The sequence below is a fragment of the Sciurus vulgaris genome (assembly GCF_902686455.1).
Source record: "Sciurus vulgaris genome assembly, chromosome: 1".
In the NCBI taxonomy this organism is placed as follows: Eukaryota; Metazoa; Chordata; class Mammalia; order Rodentia; family Sciuridae; genus Sciurus; species Sciurus vulgaris.
This window is the reverse complement of record NC_136461.1, coordinates 43561460-43579621: the sequence shown is the minus strand read 5'-3', so window position 1 is coordinate 43579621 and position 18162 is coordinate 43561460. Positions and strand designations below refer to the sequence as shown.

Genomic DNA, 18162 nt, shown 5'->3' with positions numbered 1-18162 from the left:
CTTCCTCCGTGCACAGCACGTGGGTCCTTGGGGCAGGCTGGAGCAGGAGCCTAGAGTGTCTGGAGGCTGGGGGCCAGGTCATTCCGATTGTCCAGGAGGAAACGTTCACAAGCCTTGAAGGTGTTGTAGAACTCTGAGGAGAGGCCAGCCACGTTGGTGGTCACGTAGTTGAGGAGGTCCGGGGTGGCCTGATTGTAGTAGGACACCTGCAGGGTGGGAAGCCATGCTCAGGGAGGCAGAGAAGGGTGGGGCAGGGCCACAGCCCCGTGCATGAGGTAGGTAGGGAGTCACCTTCTGGGAGAGCAGCAAATACAGCCCAGCTCCCTGGGGTCTTGAAGATCAGTTGGTGGCATGACCTTCCCAGGCAGGTTTCCCCTGACCCTCAGAGTGCTGACAACCCTGGCTGCCTGTCACCACACACTGTACTGTCCTTGCGCATCTTCCCACCAGCTGAGTGGCTGTACAGGGCAGGGGCTGGGTCTCCAGAACCTAGCACAGAATCCCACTTAAATAAGGTGCTCTGGGGCCTGCAGAGAAAGACGACTTGAGCCTGGGGCACAGGCCCCCCTGAGCTGGCTGGCTCAAGTGTGTTAATGTGGCCAACACTGGCTGAGTCCCCACCTGGCTGAGACTCAGGGCTAGACGAGCTACAGGGCCTCACAGGAGCTGTGAGCCAGTCGGGCAGCTACAGTTACCCCCTCTCTCAGCCTCCTCCCCACCTTTTCAATTAATGTTGACTGTCTTGCTGAGTTTTATGGGCCTCAGAGCCATATAAAGCTTTCCCAGACAAGACGTATACAAGTAAATAAATAATGAGATGAATTTTTAGATCAGAACTCAGCCTTCTGCTGTCGGCATCCAGAGCTTTCTTCAGGCTCTAACTTACCGCTGCACCCATCAGACCTTAATGAAGCCTCCTTTTCAGGCCCCAACACCCTGAGAGTCCCCTAGGTTGGGAGAGGGAGGATGCTGGAAGGGGACCCAGGCCTGGACTTGTCCTGGCCCAGCAGCACTGAGCTCAATACAGCTCAGAAAAAAAGGAAAAAAAATGCTGTTGAGGTGGAACCGGGCAGGAGGGAGAGGGGAAGCCAGGCCTCACCTTGGTCAACTGGTCTCCCTCCCGCCAGAGGCAGAAGCCTGAGCAGAGGGTCTCCGCACGACGGTACTCTGGTGTCTCACAGTGAGTGGGCAACGTGACCGACCTCAGAGCAATGACGTAGGGGTCCCTGGAGTGAAGGAATGGTGGGAGGAGGCAGGGATTAGCCACAGCACAGTGGGTCCACCCCATCCCCCAAACCTGAGCCTGGTTTTGGTTCAAGGCCATGTTGGGGAGAAAGCTACACCACCCCACGGGCTGCCTGGCTAGTCCCTCCGCTGCCCACGGCTATAGCAAAAGCCATACCACCAATCCTGGCCTCCCACCAGTGACAGGGCTAGTAGGCTCACTGCCCTCCAGTCACAAAGGCCTGTAGAGGGAAGACCAAAGTGCATGTGAGGAGTGCCTAACCTTGGCCACCCAGGCCACAGAGGGCCATGTTTTGGGGCATAGATGACTCAAGATGAAGTGTGGGCCTCTGTTTCCCATGTTACCACAGTAAAACCACAGAGCCCAGAGAAATCTAGTGGGGCCTGGGGTCCCTCAACCAGTGGGAAGCAGAGCTCTGGCTCTAGGCTGAGGCTCCTGCCCTGCTATAAGCCCGCCACCTTATTGCATCCCCAGATGGCAGGCACCTACCCATTGTCACAAGGCTTCCGCCGTGAGGCCAGAATCACAAAGTCCTGGGGCTTGGTGTCACTACCAAGGACAGGGCTGATGACATGGTAGATGGCGTCGTCCTCGTCCACCTGCTGCACTAGCTCCACACTCCTGGGGGAGGCCAGAGCTCAGGGCCAGGGAGCCACACCTGCCCCCACAGCGGGCCTGCCAGGCCCCACATGCTGCAGCTGCCCTTAGCAGCTTCTGTGATGGATGCTTCATCCCCTGCACTGCTCAGCAGAGCCCAAAGGGAGGGCATGGAAGCCCAGCCAAGGACACATGTAGACAGACACATTCATACACAGGCACATAAGCAAACAGGGACCAACCACATAGAGACCCATGTACACATGTGACACGGACACCCGTGGACACTTCTGTGTGCATTTGTACATCCCACAGGTGTGAAGGCTTGGTAGTTGCAGTTAATATTTAGTGTTTGCCAGGTACTGCTTTCAGCCCTGTGTGTACATGTGTCCTTAGTCCCTGGCACGGCCCTGTGCAATAGGCCCCTGCCAGAATCCCCACTTTATATAAGAGGGGCTGAGACAAGGCAATAACCTGCACTTGGTTGCAGAGGAGAGAGACAGGCCTGGGACGTTTGGCCTCCAGGCAGTAGAACTGCAACCCCAGGCATGTGGCACACATGCCCAGGCACATGCATGCAGGCTCACGTCAATACACAAGGAAAGCCACACAGATGCATGGCCATGTCCAGACTTCCCTGGCTCTCCCCCTGCACTGGGAGGCTGCTTCAAAAGTGGGGTGGCTGTGGCCAAGGGAAAGGGGGAATAGCCAGAGGTTCTCCTTCCCCTCTGGTACTCCCCCCAAGAGCCCATCAAGTACAAGATCAATGTGCCCCTACCAGCCCTCCTCCAACACCCTGCCTCCCCCACATCCACCACCCACCAGCTCTGTCTTCCTCAGTGCACCCAGCAGGCCTGGGCTCTTTAAAGCAACACTGCCATTCCTGCAAAGAGATCTTTGGCAGGTTCAATGCTGCCAAGCTGGCCTGCTCTGGAGCAGGCAGACCAAGCAGAAAGGGGAAGGGCGATCTGTCCAACTGTGAGAAGTGTATGGCTCGGGGTAATGCATTTGCCTAGCATGCCTAAGGTCCTGGGTGTGGTTCCCAGCAGCCCAAGGGGGAAAAAAAATTGCCAAATGACAGCTCCCTGATTTACCACACACAGACCCTCCTGATGGAGGTTCCCCATATAAGCAACTGGAGAGGTGACCAAGACCCCCAGACCTAGGGTGTTGGCCTAACAGAACATGCTTTCAGAGTGTTGATGAAAACACCATTGTAAACATGAACTCCCCTATATTAAGTTCTGACATTTGGCTGTTTTCCTAAAAAATATCTTCCCTGACTAAATTCGAGAAGATACATAAAGAATCAGGCGCTCTTGGCCCTCCCAGGTGCCTTGCACCAGGAGTTCTGAATCTTTTTTTCACCTTCCTTTTTAAAAAAATTCCTGCTTGCTGGGGGGGGGGGAAAGATTTATGAAGGATCAGTAAATTTGGGGAACAAAAGTATTCAAAGAAATGACATTCATAGCCATTCACTATATTTAAAAGTAACATCTGTGATGGGCTGACAGATCTAGCTCCAGGAGAATGTCCTAGGCCAGACTATGGGGGAAACGACTGGACAGATTCCATTTTGCTCTGAGACTCCATGTTATGTAGGAAATAAGCTTCTCCCATGGGAACACCCCACTTCTGTACCCATCAACAATTGCTTAGTTTCTTCCATGGGAGCACCCTACCTCTGTGCCAATCATCAGTTGCTTAGCGTGACATGTTTAGCAATACAAAATGACAATTCTTATGTAATGAAAAACTGCTCTTTTGATTTCTATTGCTCCTAAACAATGTACCATGTAAATAGTGATTGTGTGGATGTTAGCAACCATTCTTTAGTTTGTACCTAGATAAGGGTCATTTTGACCCACTTCCCCCTCTGTCGATGATCTCATGATGTTAATGTGTAATTTTGAATCACAGCAACAGACACTTATGATTAACGTGATTTGGTATAAGAACCCCTACAACACTATGGTTGGGGCTGTTCTCCCAATAGCCATTTTTTGGGACATTGTGTGATATAGTCAGCCAGCCAGCTTAATAAAGACCCTCAAATTTGGACTTCTCACTTCTGTTCTTAAGTTGCACCCCATAACAATTCATGTACATACTTTAAAAAAAATTGGCAAACTAAGTTCTGCAAGTTGGCCAAATTGTTTAGATGGATCCAACCTAGCGGGTGGGGACCCACTCACCTCTCAGTCCCGCAACCTCACCCCAAGCAAACCCTGGGCCCCCTTGAAGCAGAACTCCACAGAACACGGTTTGAATATCCTCTATCCCTGAGTATAAATCCATGACTCCCACTCCAAGTACTCTTTTAAGAAAGAGGAAACTGAAGCCCAGAAGGGAAGTGACTGGCCCCGAGTCACACAGCTAGTTGGGGCAGAAACAGGACTTCAGTCCAGGCCTCCAAGTTCAATCCCAGGCTCGGTCTCTTCCCTGAGGGCTCAAAACGCCCATGACCCTGACCCCTGACGTGACTCCCACCCCACCCCTCCCAGTCCCCGTGGAAGGCCGGCAGGGCAAGCATGAGGTGGGATGGTTCCACAGGAGATGCCACCCCCACCCCGCTCCCAAGGAGACTCGCCTGGGTAACCCCAGGCCCTCACCGGTAGTGCTTGTCCCACTCTGGCCTGCGCCGCAAGTCTGAGAGCAGCAGGAAGGCCTGGGCTGCGTCCACATGCACCACCATCTCCAGATGGAAGGAGAAAAACGTGTCTTCCTCCAGGGTGTACAGGCGGACCTGCAGGGGCCGAGGGCAGCCTCAGCCCTGGTCCCCTTCCCAGGCTGAGCTGGGTGGTGGGATACCAGAGGCAGGGGCTGAAAGCTCAGCGTGGCCACTGACTTGCTGTGTGACTAAAAAAACGCCTAAACCTCTCTGAGCCTCAACTGCACTCCACAAAAATGGATCTCTGAGCAAACTCAGCGCAAAGGGACCAGAAGGTGTCTTAAGTAATGTGGTGGCAGCAGTGCAGTGGCTCCTCAGAGCCAGGTGTCCGTGCAACCCCTCATGTCAAGGTGGGCGAGTGATTTGTCCAAGGTACAGGTAAGCATGGCAGAGCTCAGGTGTCCCCTCAGCCCATGCTAGTCCACTTCCCTCATGCCTGCGGGGGCTCGCTGTAGAAGGGACAGAGGGAGGGAGGAAGTGGCTGGGTAGAGAGCAGCAGACACGCATCTGAGCAAGAAGGTAGGCAGGAGGGAAAGGCCGGGGCTTCTCCACTCCGGGCCCTGGGGACAGGCTTGTTTCTAGAACTGGGCTGGTTTCATGATCTCACTGAGTAGCTTTGAAGAAATCCCCTTCTGCTGTAAGTGGCCTGAGAGTTCTTGTCGCCTGCCACCAGCCTCCTCTGGCCATTCAGAAGGGAGAGGAGAGATAGGTGGGCACCCAGCTACCTGGCTGATCTCCGAGGACAGCACCCAGTCGTCCTTGGCCACGAGCATCTTCAGGGAGGACACGTTGTTGTAGCTCAGATACACCTGGGAAGAGCACACAGAGGCTGCCACCCGGGCCGGCCACGCTGGGGTGGGAGCCACCGGCCTGGGGAGGGCTGCAGCCAGCTCGAACCTAGACAAGCCCCCTGGGCACACAGGCCAGCCCTTGGCAGACCTGCCACCCGTGAGCAGCCGGTCGGCCTTCCTAGTCCCTGTTCCCTTCGGGTCTCCCTCCATTAGGGAGGGTGAGAGGACCCTGGTGTGCCTCCTTGGCGCAGAGGGCCTTACCTGGTTGCTAGGGTCCCAGGGGACAGAGAGAGGCATCTCCGCCTGCTTGCAGGACACAATGTACTTCCTGGGAGGGAGAGAAGAGGAGGCCATCACTCTCCACAGACTTCACTGCTACTTGCCAGGCCCTGTGCAGAGCCCAGCAGGATCAGCACTCCTGTCCTGTCTGGCTAGAGACTGGTCTGCGCAGACACCCAGACAACAGCAGCCGACAGCACAGGACCCCAGTTAGTGCCCTGAGGAGCTCAGGGGAGACCAGGCTGTGAGGGAGAGCAGGGTTTAAGGCTCGGTCCCCATGTCCCTGCTGAGCAACTCCACCCAAGGCCTCAGTGTCCTCCTCTGTGAAATGGGATCACACCTGCCACGTGGGGCTTCACAGAGCTTGGCATATGGCGAGTGCACCACCAACAGTCGCTTTCTCCTTCGCAATGGCCTGTGACCCCCGTGTAAGGTGCTGCTCTGCAGGTAGTCAGACCAGGTTTCCATGGCAAGCAACGACACCTCCCCTCAGAAATTTTTTTTCTTTGATTCTGCCCCCAGTACTGGGGTTAGCTGGTTGTGCCACCCGAGGCTCTTTACCACTGAGCCACATCCCCAGCCCCTTTATATTATTTGTTTAGAGACAGGGTCTCTGGCTGGGGTTATAGCTCAGTGGTAGAGCACTTGCCTGGCACGTGTGATGACCTGGGTTCGATCCTTAGCACCACATACAAATAAATAAATTAATTTCTATTGATGACTAAAAAAAAAAAAAGAAAAAGAAAAAATAGAGACAGGGTCTCACTAAGTTGATAAGGGCCTCACCAAGTTGCCGAGCTGGCTTTGAACTCATGATCCTTCTGCCTCAACCTCCTGAGCCGCTGGGATGACAGGCGTGCGCCACCATGCCCGGGCAATTTTAATTTTTGTTACCGAACCCTGGGGTTCTCTACCATTGGGCCACATCCCCAGTCTTTTTATATTTTTTTTTATTTTGAGACAGGGTCTTACTAACTTGCCCATGTTGGCTCAAAATTGAGATCCTTAGCCTCCCAGTCACTGGGATGATGGGTGGCCACCACCATGCTCAGCTAAACCTTTCTTCCTCTGACACACAGGCCTCAGGGTTGATGGGATGAATACAGAATTTGAAATCACCCAGGCCTGGCCAGGTTCAAATGCTGACTGTAATGGCACCTATCTGTGTCCCTGGGGGCAAGCCACCTAACTCCCATGTCCTCAGTGCCCCCACCACAATGGGCCATGAGACCACTATATAAATGGGGCCAAAACAAAAGGCTGTGTGGATGAAAGGGCCTGCCCAGTGCCCAGCCATGAGCAGCCTTGGAGAAAGCCAGGTGCTCTGGGGTCAGCGGAGCAGCACACAGCCCTGACACGTGCAGCGAGCCCCTCACCTGTCCAGACGGATCTTCTTCCTGGCACTGGCCTCTCTGTACCGCCGCTCACCCTCCTGGGAAGGAAGCAGGGACAGGTGTGGGGCAGGTGGCACAACCAGCTAACCCCAACTCTGCCCATGCCTGTCCCCAGGCCAGGAGAGGCCCTGGAGCCCTGAAGTGGAGCTCATGTCTCATTGGGGCGGCTGGAGTTGAAAAATCCTAGCCAGGAAAGTGCCAGGGTACAGAGCCACAGCACCAGGCCCCTCAGGGAGTGGCCTTGGGAACACCATCTCCCCTCACAGGGCCTCTGGGATATGGGGGTCCTTGGAGGACACCCACAGTGGTCACTGGAGCCCACATTTACTGGGCATTTGCTGTGAACCAGTCCCTGGCCCAAGCACTCCCCCTGCAAATTCCATCTACTCTTAGAGCAACCCCAAGGGCGGGACACAGCCCACCCATTTTACACAGGGGGAAACTGACACCCAGAGCTGTGTAGCTGCCCCAGGTCATGGAGCATGGAGGGATCAGAGCTCTGATGGCTGGCCAGGAGCCCAGCTCTCAAGGCCCCACTCCTGCACACCAAAGGTCACAGCCCCCCAACCCCAGGCTGGGCCCTGCACCCCAGCCACCCCTGCCTGCCTGCTCTGTGCTGGAGACAGGTGTTTCCACGGCCCCTGACCCCCTGTAAGACAGGCAGGCAGGGCAGGGCAGGGGCCTGCCTGGAGAGACAGGGTGTCCTCTCAAGGTCACCGCCTGACCCACAAGAAGCACAAGCAGCATTTTTCAACAGATGGCCTTTGAGTCCAGGCCCCTGAGCCTTGCCCTGTGCCTCTCATGCTCCTGTCCCCTCGTCCTGACAGTCGTCACTCATGGAGTGCCTCTAGACTTAGCCAGGCGCCCCATGAGCCCCACAGCCTGGGAGGCACAGACTGCAGACACATCGACTTCACAGATGGGGACTGAGCACTCAGGAGGCCACCCCTCAGAATGTGGCAAGGTGAGGTTCTGACTCCCTCCGACCCAAAAGCCAGGCCTCGTCCCAATTCTACGGGCGCTTGCAGGCCCATGGACACCGACACCACCCAGACCCATACACCCCAGCTAAGTCCTGCCCGCCATGCCTTCACTGGGGGCATCCCAGGGTCACAGCCATGGCCCTCAGAGCTGGCTGCGCCCCAGCAGAGGGGCAGGACTGGGCCCCTCAGGCCCCAGGCCTTTCAGGGGGCTGGTAGGCCACACCACCCCAGGCAGAGAGGAAGGGAGGGAGCTGGTGGGGGGCATGGTGCTACCCCCGCTTACCCCAGGCTGAGGCCGAATCCAGGGCAGCATCTGGGGCTGGTCATCTGCATCCAGGACCACAAAGGTCATGAAGGCGCTGTTGATGTGTCGCCGGTGGGTCTCAGCCTCCTGGCGATAGGCCTCCACGCACACACCCACCTCCATGCTGCGGGGAGGAGGGACTGTTGCCATGCTGGATGGAACTTCCCCAGGCCACACCCCTCCCCAGGCCACACCCCTCCCCAGCACACACCCCTCCCCAGCACACACTCTCCTGCAGCTCTTCCAGCAACCTGGATCAGAGTCCCACCGACAGGAACCTAGAAGCGCCCCCTCCAGGCATCAGTGTTCACAGAGCATAGTGCCTAGCCCGTGGGACACAGAAATGGATAAACCTGTCCAGTCAGTGCCCCGTGGGCTCCCAACAGGGGAGGAGGCAGATATAAAAATGTCACCGCAGACCACAAGGGTCATTATGAGAGGTCACAAACAAGGAGGTGGAGGTGGACCGTCTTGCTGGAGGAAATGCCCAATCTACAGATTCCCAGGTGCCCAGCCACCACCATCCCCTGGGTAGGAAGTCTGTGGCCGAGCATGTGCACCTCACACAGACAGGAAACCAAGACTGAGAACAGGGCAATCATTCGCCCAAGTTCATGTAGCCAGGCAGCAAGGGAATCTGGAAGAGAACCAGACCGCACAGCTCCTGGAAGGCCTTTCCCTGCACAGCAGCAGAAGCATGCAGGCCAGACCACAGAGACCAACAGAGCAATGGCAATAAGTGGCAGCGATGGCAGCAGACCTTCACTGAACCTTTTCTGTGGTATTCCTCCACTCGTAACACCTCAGTGAACCCTCACAGCTATGAGATAGGTTGGTGAACTTTTCATAGGTGAAAGAACTGAGGTTCAGAGAGGTGAAGTGACTTGCCCATGACCACACAGCCAGTAAGATGTGGAGCCAAACTTGAACCCTGACAGGCTGGTTCTGAATCCCTCACTTTTAATGATTATGATTTCTGAAATCATCAAAACGTATACTTATCCAAAACCAGCTTCCATGAGAATTGGTAGTAGGATTCACTCCAAAGGTAAAGACCGTGGGGATTAGCTGTTTTATGAAAGATGGGAAAGGATCTGACCAACAACCAAACTCTGGCTAAAAGTGGCCCCATGGTCTGCACACCTTCAATGGCCAGTCCCAGAGCCAGAGCAAGTGGGAGAGACAGACATACTGAGCACACGGTGTTATTCAAGACAGCAGGAGGCGCAGGGTCTGGAGAGCCAGAGAGGGACCCTTGACTCTGCCAGGGTGGACAGCAGTGGAGCCAGGGAAGCTTCCAGAGGAGGGAACCCTGGAGCTGCACTGGGTGACGTGGAGGGACCGGCAGCCAGGTAGGGTTTAGACCTGGTGGACAGGGTGAAGGTCCTGGAGGGTTGCACTAAGCTCCTCTTACAGGGTCAGGAAGCACCCTCAGCCCCACCCATCCCAGCCCCTCACCTATGCTTGAAGGCGTTATTCACGATGGCCTTGAGCACCAGACGGTCCCCAACCTGGGACGGGCCTCGGAAGTGGAACATCTCGATGGCCTTCAGTGTAGGGTGCCCACGGCAGAGCCGGCTGAGGGGCAGGGAGAGGGGAGACAGGAGACATATGTCCCCCAGTGCTTTGGCGGATGGCCTGGGCCAGCCTGTGCCCCACCCCCACCCCCAGACAGCCTGGGACCAGAGGTATGCCCTTTGACCCAACCCAGAGACAGTTCTGCACTAAGTCCCATTTCACAGCTTAGAATGCTGAGGTCTAGGTGCATGGCTAGAAAGGAGCCGAGTTCAGTTGACAGAAGAAAGCCCCGTCCCCATCTTCCTCCCAACCTTTACACCTCAGTATCTGTTAAGCCCCTCTCTCCCAGAGCTACCTGTCAGTCAAGCCCCCACGGAAGCACTCCTCCTCCAAGAAGCCCTCCCTGAACATCCAGGCTGTCCCTCTCCTCTCAGATCTCATCACAGTGGGGGGCTGCCCCAAATGGCATTGCTCCAGCTCCTCTCTCCCAGGTTAACATGAAGGGCCGCCTGAGCCAGCCACTAGGGATGAGAAGAATTGGCCCGGTACGGGAAGGCATGGGCTAGGAGGACACTCCTGGCAGAGGGGACAGCAAGTACATTCTGGGAGGTGTGTGAGTGCCCACTAGTGAATGTTAAAAAAAAAAAAAAAAAAAAAAAAAAACTCTGATATCTAGAGTACCCGGGGTTACAGGAGAACAGGAATCGGTATCACCACCAGGAAGATGGAAAGAGTCAGAGGCGGCTCTGAGGGCCGGTGGGCCGGAGGTTAACAAAGCACAGTGGAGTCTGCGTGGCAGGAGGCCACACCAGGATGACAGCAGAGGCCGGGAACCAGAACACGGGAACAAGGGCGGCCATGGCTTGATTGAAAGGGAGTGCAAATGATCAGGAGAAGCAGGCAGGACCGGATCAAGGGGAGGCCGCAGGGCCAGGCCGGGGCGTGGCGTGTCCCAGCACGCCATGAGGAACGTGTGACTTTATGAATGGGGAAAGAATGGCCAGCTCACAAGAAAGTGTTTCCCTGGCTCACTGGGTCCCAGATCCCTGGGCTACCCTAACAGAAGACCAAGCTTCCGAGGCCTTGAATGGCAGTGCCAGCAAGGTTTCCCCAGCCAGGGAGCGCGGAGGGGAGCAGGGGAGGGAGGAGCGAGCAGCGGCCAGGCCCCCACCTGGCTGCAATGGTAGCCACATTCTCCATCCAGGCCATGATCTGACCCCCAAAGGTGTTGCCCTGGTGATTGGCATGGGGGGGCAAAACCAGCTCCACGCTCTCCACACGGGTCTTCTCGGCCGGCACTACGAAGCTGCCGTCCCTGCTGTCCAGATCTGGCCAGGGAGGGGGCGGGGAGAGGGAGGCAGGTGAGAAGGCGGCCAGGGAAGACGCTCCCCTGCAGCCCTGGCATCCCCACCTACCCTGCAGCCACCCAGGATCTTTAATTTGCTAAGCAACAGGGAAATGAGGCACAGGCACTCCTGGGTGAGAGGCGGAAGGCCGTGGAGCGGGGACGTGAGCCTGTAGGGGGAAGTGGCCAGAACACCCGGTCTGACCCCCAGCTCCACCCCACACAGGCTGTCTGACCTTGGGCAAGCCGAGCAACCCCCACAGACCTCAGCTGCTCCATCTGTAAAGGCGGGTGTCAACTGCACCCCACCGTCTGAAGGTGAACTGTGGTGGCGGTTATTAAGGGCTCAGCTCCAAACTCAGTGCAGGTACCTCAGAAACTGAAGTTCTTCCCACCCTCTGCCCTGGCCATGCCCTGTCCCTGGCAGCCATGGCCTTAGGATACCCTCAGTAGCAGAGGCCAGAGCGTGACAGGCTCTTGGACTTCTGTGCTTGACACACCCCTCCCAGATCAAGGCGGTGCCATTTGTCTCCCATGCCCTATGGACAGTCCATGAGAGGGGTGGCATTTTGCTCAGCCAGCAGATTCTCCAAGATGCCACAGGGGGTTGGGGGGCAGGGGGAGCAGGTTGAGGATGGCCCAAGCCCAGATCTGGAGGTGGGATAGGCAGGACACTCAGAGGATGCAAAGAGGACTTTGCTTAGCTGGAGCTGGGGCACGGAAAGGGACTGTACCAGATGGGGCGGCAGTCAGCCCAAAGGCCCGGATGTCAGGCAAAGGCATCTGGACTGGCCCTTGGGGAGAAGGCTGTCAGGGCAGGAGGGGTCCAGGAGGCCGCGGTGAATGGACGGATGTGAGGAGGCCAAGGGGAAGCAATCGAAATTCCAAGCTCAGTGTCCTGCTTTCGCTGGGGTTAGGGACTTCTACCTGCTCTCTCCCTACCTGGGCAGTTGAATTACCTTTTATTTGTCCTCGAACTGCCTTCCTTAGGTTTTGTTTGTTTTTTCTCCCTTCGGGTCTAAGAAAGATCTTGCATTTGAACATTCTAGAGATTGATAAGGAAATTCAAGGTTGCCTCCAGGCCTTTGCAGGGACTGTGCCCTCTGTCAGGAACACCTTCCTTCGTCTCTCCAAAGGAGGTCTTCCTGGGCTGATAACCTCCAGAAATTTTAGGGACATGAACCAACACACAGTACAATATGTCCTACATGTCCCTTTTTGGGTAAAAGCAGAGTGCTAAATAATGCACATTATGCTTAAATATGCAGGGACTACTTCTGGAAAGGTATTAAAAACCAGGTAACGGCTGGGCACAGTGGCGCATACCTGTAATCCCAGCAACTTAGGAGGCTGAGACAGGAGGACCACAAGTTCAAGGCCAGACTCAGCAACTTAGTGAGACCCTATTTCAAGATAAAAGGGCTGGGGATACAGCATAGTGGTAGAGCATCCCTGGGTTCAATTCCCAGTACCTCAAGAAAGAATCATCTCTGGGAAGGCAACCTGGGTTCTGAGGCAGGAGGGAGTCTTGGTTTTTTATCTGTCTTTTTGGAGAAAAAAAATATATACACATACACAGATGCTTTTTAAAAATCCAACAGAGTCTTTGAGTCCTAGCTCAATACTACCTTCCTAAACACCTTGGTTTCTAGAGATTCAAAATGTACTTTGTGGCCTTGTAACAAAGAGATTTCTACGCTTCCTGTCACCATCTCCATGGCTCTTCAGGGCACTGAGCACCAGGGCTCTGGGGTCCTGGGGTCCTGGGCATTGGGTGAGGCTCAAGAACCTCCTTTCTCTGAAGGAGTCCAGGAGGCCTAGAGGGCTGGGTAGCCTGAGGCCACCAGGGGCAGAGGTCCCCAGAGGCTCCCTTCCTCTGCCCAGTGGAGGCCCAGCACAGGGATATGCTGGACACGGGCCGCCATCCCTCCATGTGGGCTGCTCACCTTCCTGAATGGCACAGTTGGCCAGGAGGCCCTTGATGGTGTCCGCATAGACCAGTCGCATGCGCCGGCGCTCGGCTGCCACGCTATGCTCGGTTTTCTCCTCCTCCGTCCGTGGCGTGATCTGCTTCAGTTTCACCTGTTGGCCAGGGGACAGATGGCAGATGCTCAGGACAAGTTTCCTGAAATAGCACAAGTTCTGTCTCCCAGACCCACAGCATGCCCGAGGCTGGCACCTACTAGACCTGGCATGCTGGCGGGTTACGAGGCAGTCTCCTCTGCTGGTGCCCCTCTTCCTGCCTCCGTCTTGACCTGGTATATCATATCCATCCTCCAAATGTCCCCCCAGTTACCCTTTTGGGCAAAGTCCCAGGGAATAGAGGGGTCATTGTGAATTCATGTGGAATGTTCTTTGCATGAAATGTGCAGAGAGGGTGAGGAAAGGAGAGAGAGGTTGGGTGGCAATGAGCCTTCCTCCAGGGCTGTGACCTGGGCCCACCATGGCAGGCAGCACTGAGCAAGGGGACCAGGCACCTGCCTTGGAAAGCTCCCGATGGGCCACAAAGGTGGCCAAGGCCTTGCACACATTCCACTGCTTCTCAGAGCACAGGTCCTCAGAGGCCACCTGGATGCCCACCTGGAGAGGAAGAGTGAGATGGGAAGAGTGGGAGGGAAGAAACAGCCCATCAACTACACCAGACAAGACAGAGGAGCCACTCCAAGCTGGGCCTCTGGGATTCCTGTACCACCCACCAGGTCTAAGCCAGAGACCTGTGGCTGCTTCTGACTCTGCTCCTGGCTCCCTGGAGAACCTTGGGTAAGTCACTTCCCTTCTCTGAGTCTCGGTTTCCTCATCTGTAGAATGAGAGTGATCGTAGCTATGCTCTCAGGGCTACCGAGAAGACTAAAATGAAACTGAGTCTGCAAAAGGACTTTGAGAGCTAATATCTTGGCAAAACTCAAAGTATGGACCCCTGGGGATGCCTGGGCAGGACCTAGGCACTAAAGGGGTGACCGGGGCAAAGTCAGGACTCTACTGTCCCAGCCTAGATGAGGTTGCCTGGGTCTTCAGTCTACAGGGAGAAAATGGAGTCCCCCTCAGAACCCAGGGCCCTGTGCATTGCCACACAACACCCCTGCAATGCAGGAAGCACATCCCATTTTACCAATGAGGAGACGGAGGCCAAGGGAGGTAAGCTAATGGGTGGAAGCACAGCACTCTTCCACTGTGGCCCCCCTGCCTCTGGGATCAGACACAGCAGCTGTCTTCCCTCCATCTCCACAGCCACCAGCTGCTGAAGAGGACCTGGGCCAGGGGCAGAAGGCAAGTCCCACAGTGGAAACCATGTGGCTCAGAAAGCTAAGGCAAGGCCCTTCCCTCTGCGGAGCCTCGATTTTCCTGTCTGTGCTATGGGATGTCAGATGGGAAGGTCTTAGGATCCTCCTCGCCCTACCAGTCAGTTCAGAACTCAGCTGCCCTGACCAGGTCTCTGCAGCTAAGTGTGCTCGGGCTGGAGCTAAGAGGAACCGGGAGGAGGAAGGCCCACCCCAACCCCAGGCAGCGCCCACCCACACACCTCCATGCTGGAGTTGAAGGCCCGGTTCACCTTGGCCTTGATATTCACCACTTGTCCAACACTGGGGAGAGAAAAGCAGGAGGTGAGCCTTCCAGAGGGGCAGGGGAGGGACTCACAAGCAGAGCTGGGGGCAACTGGCAGAAAAACTTCAGGGCTTACAAGAGGTGTTCACATCTGTGATGTCAGAGTCCTCAAAGCAGGCTGGGCACCCACTTCACAGGTAGGCAAGCTGAGGGCAGGAGAAGTGGCCTGGTGTCACTTGCCTCCCTCCTTCCCCTGCTCCCTTATCCAGATAGATCTGAGCTTCTTTCTGCTCTTAGTTCCACGGTTGGCTCCACAGGGCAGCCCTCCCTGCCTTCCCGTCCCCCTTAAGGCTCACCCTCCAACCCCTCCCAGTGGACTGACCCGTCTCCTGTGGCCCTTAAGCTCCACTGGGTAAAGAGCACATGCTTCTGTTGTGTTTTGACTTGGTTTTGCACAGCAAGGGCCTGTGCACACTAGGCAACTGCTCTATCGCTGAGCCACACCCCCAGCCCAAGGGGCATGTGTTTTGCTCACTGCTGGCTCTCTGAAGCCTAGCACAATGCAGAGGGTGGGCCTCCATAAACAGCAGCCAAGTGAGTTAATGATTTCCACATTGATTGAATGCCTACTAAGTGCACAGGGATAGAGAGAGGGTGGATAGGGAAATGGAAGCATTTAAAGAATGAGTGCTTCGTGCCAGGCACTGTGCATGATCTGATGTGAACCTCAAAACGAGCTCTGCGGGTAGGTTTAGGAGCAATTGGGCATCAGAGAGGTCTGGCCATTTGTCCAAGTTCATGCAGTTAAAAAGTGACAGGGCCAGGATTCTAGGTGATTGTGTTGGCTGCCCAACCCCACTTTTTCCAGACTACAGCCTATCCTTCTGGAATGATTCCATATCCAGATAAATCCCCAGGGGAGCCGCCCAGCCTACCCTCTGCCTAGCTGGAGACAATAGTGGGGGGCCAGCTGGTAGGCTATGGGTGAGAGGACAGGAAGTTGGAAGGCTGGCCCTGCTCAATCACCGTGTGACTTCGAGAAGTCCTTTCATCTTTCTGCACCTTGGCTCATGAACGTGGAAAACACAGAGCTGACTGATCCTCAGATTGCACTGCCTCCTGCCCAGGCCCGGGAAGGACCCACTCCAAGGCGCCTGCTGGTCAAGGAGCCACAGTGGGCACCCAGGAGGGTGACTACCACACTGCCAAGCTATGTGACCTTGGGCAAGCCACTTCACCTCTGAGTCCACTCCCTCCTTGTTGAAGGACGGAGGATGTGTGCCTACCGCCTTGCTTCTAGGGTCAGGAGAGAGGAAGGGGGGTCCTGCCCCGGCCACTGCAGGGCTCAAATCACAAGCTCTCAGGTGCTGCGTGCTGGACTTCTGCTCCTGTCACATGGCGTGGGGGGGGGCACATTTAGGAGATGCATGCTGACAAGGTGGGGAACAGAGTATCATGATGTCTGCAACATACTTCAAATGGCTCAGAACAAAGAGAGAGAGAGAGAGAGAGAGAGAGAGAGAGAGAGAGAGAAGGATGTGTCTATTTATCCATATCTAGAAAAAGCGAAGTTAGCAAGTGTTAATGAATGGATCTCGGTAATGGTGACCACTTCACTACTCAGATTTCTACATGTTTGGAAGTTTTCATGATCAAAAATTAGAAAAAATTTAATTTCCTATGGACCCCAAAGTACAACAGTTCCCCTCATCCATGGCTCACGTCCACAGCTTGTTATCTACAGTCGACTGCACTCTGAAAACAGTAAATGCAAATTCTAGAAGTAAAAAATTTATAGGGTTTAATAACTTTTATTAAAGTATATTGTTATAATTGTTCTATTTTATTATTAGCTATCGTTATTAATATCTTACTATGGCTAATTTTGAATTAAACTTTATCATATGTGTGCATAGGAAACAATACAGTTTACATATGGCTTGGTACTATCCACTGTTCCAGGCATCCATTAGGGCTCTTGGAACACATTCCCACAGATAAGGCAGAACTGCTGTTTTTAAAAAAAAAAAAAAAAAAAAAAAAAATCTGTTTTCTGTGGTGCTATAAGAGGACTGGGGATGTAGTTCAGTGGTAGAGGACTTACGTAACATTCATGAGTTCCTGTGTTCAATCCCCAGAATCTCATAGGGGCCAGGGTTACTGTACCCAAACAAAGAGATTTGCGATTCTCTCCCATCCTCCCTTTGCTCCTCCCCAGCTCGCCCAAGCAGATGCCATTTAGACTTTGAAGCTGTTTTCCTCCCAACTATCCTGCATCCCAGCACTCAGACCACGCTGGCTCCTTCAAGTCCTCTTGAGCCTCTTGCTCCTCGACACCCTCCAGGTATTCTTCACAGTGCTGAGGAGTTGACTAACCTGAAGCCTGTAAGCCCTTCCTCAAGACCAATCACTCTCAGCAGACAGAGGAAAATGTCAGAGTCCACATTCCATGGTGATGCTAACAGCAAAATCCAGTAGTAGAGAACTCCAGGGGGAAAATGACCAGTTTCCTCAACAAATGTCAAGGGAAAAAACAGAGAGAGAGAGAGAGAGAGAGAGAGAGAGAGAGAGAGAGAGAAGCACTCTGGTGTTAGGGATGAGGGGGGATTATCTAAAGATTTTTTTTTTAAGTAACCAGGTGTGCTTACATACATCTGAGATTCCAGCTACTCAGGAGTCTGAGGCAAGAAGATTGCAAGTTCAAGGGCAGCCTCAGCAACTTAGTAAGACTCTGTTTCAAAATAAAATTTAAAAAGGGCTGGGGATGTAGCTCAGTGGTAGAACACTCAAGGCCCTGTGTTCGATCCTCAATACCGTAAAAGAAAAAAAAAAAAGAAAGAAAAGAAAACTTATACACAGCAACTGGTTGTGCAAACTTATTTGTATCTTGACTTGAATGACACAAATAACTCTAAAGCAAAAAATAAATAAAAATGAAAACAATCTCATGAGACATTGTGGGCATCTAAAAAAAATGACAATATGGACATTTGTGGGATATTACGGTTAATTTTTTTAGGTATTGTAATGTTGTTGAAGTTGTGTTTTAAAAGAGTACTTAGTCCTTAGAAACACATTTGGAAATATTTTTAAATGGCAAAAGTAGGAACAAACCAAAACCTTCTCCAGCTTTCCTCAGGTGCAGCTAGGCCCTTCCTGGCCACCAGCCGTGCTCTAGATCCCTCCCCAGGGTCCGCTCCACTTTCTCTGCCTCCCACACCCTTCTCCATCCAGACTCGCCTTCACTTGATTGGGCCCGTAGCAAGTCCATTCATTATTCAGGAGCCCCCAAAGCTTTCTAGCCCCTCTGTGTCAGCAGCAGTGACTCTGAGTAGGCCAGATACGGTCACAGGCCTCCAAAGCATTGCTACGTACAGAGCTGACAGTACCGCAGCCAGTTTGGACCTCCTCCAGGAAGCCCCCTTGACTACTCTTCATGCCACCACCCTCACCCCCATACATATGGGAAATGTAGCCCCCTGGTCAGGAAC

The 18162-nt window shown here is 54.3% G+C and overlaps 1 protein-coding gene across 6 annotated transcripts in view; it reads right to left on the bottom strand.

Annotated features, from left to right (window-relative positions):
• Position 1: 1 nt before the first annotated feature.
• Positions 2-18162, bottom strand: part of ACOT11 (acyl-CoA thioesterase 11) — a 49331-nt gene continuing 31170 nt past the window's right edge. For all 6 annotated transcript variants that reach the window (XM_079140972.1, XM_079140975.1, XM_079140970.1 and 3 more), the window contains 13 exons: positions 14649-14709; positions 13610-13708; positions 13075-13210; positions 10955-11111; positions 9724-9843; positions 8245-8389; positions 6961-7016; positions 5567-5633; positions 5240-5323; positions 4456-4589; positions 1736-1867; positions 1100-1226; positions 2-206 (listed from right to left, as the gene is read on the bottom strand). In XM_079140972.1, the coding sequence (XP_078997098.1) occupies positions 51-206; positions 1100-1226; positions 1736-1867; positions 4456-4589; positions 5240-5323; positions 5567-5633; positions 6961-7016; positions 8245-8389; positions 9724-9843; positions 10955-11111; positions 13075-13210; positions 13610-13708; positions 14649-14709 (1474 nt within the window). In that variant the 3' untranslated portion in view covers positions 2-50. The remainder of the gene's footprint in view (positions 207-1099; positions 1227-1735; positions 1868-4455; positions 4590-5239; positions 5324-5566; positions 5634-6960; positions 7017-8244; positions 8390-9723; positions 9844-10954; positions 11112-13074; positions 13211-13609; positions 13709-14648; positions 14710-18162) is intronic.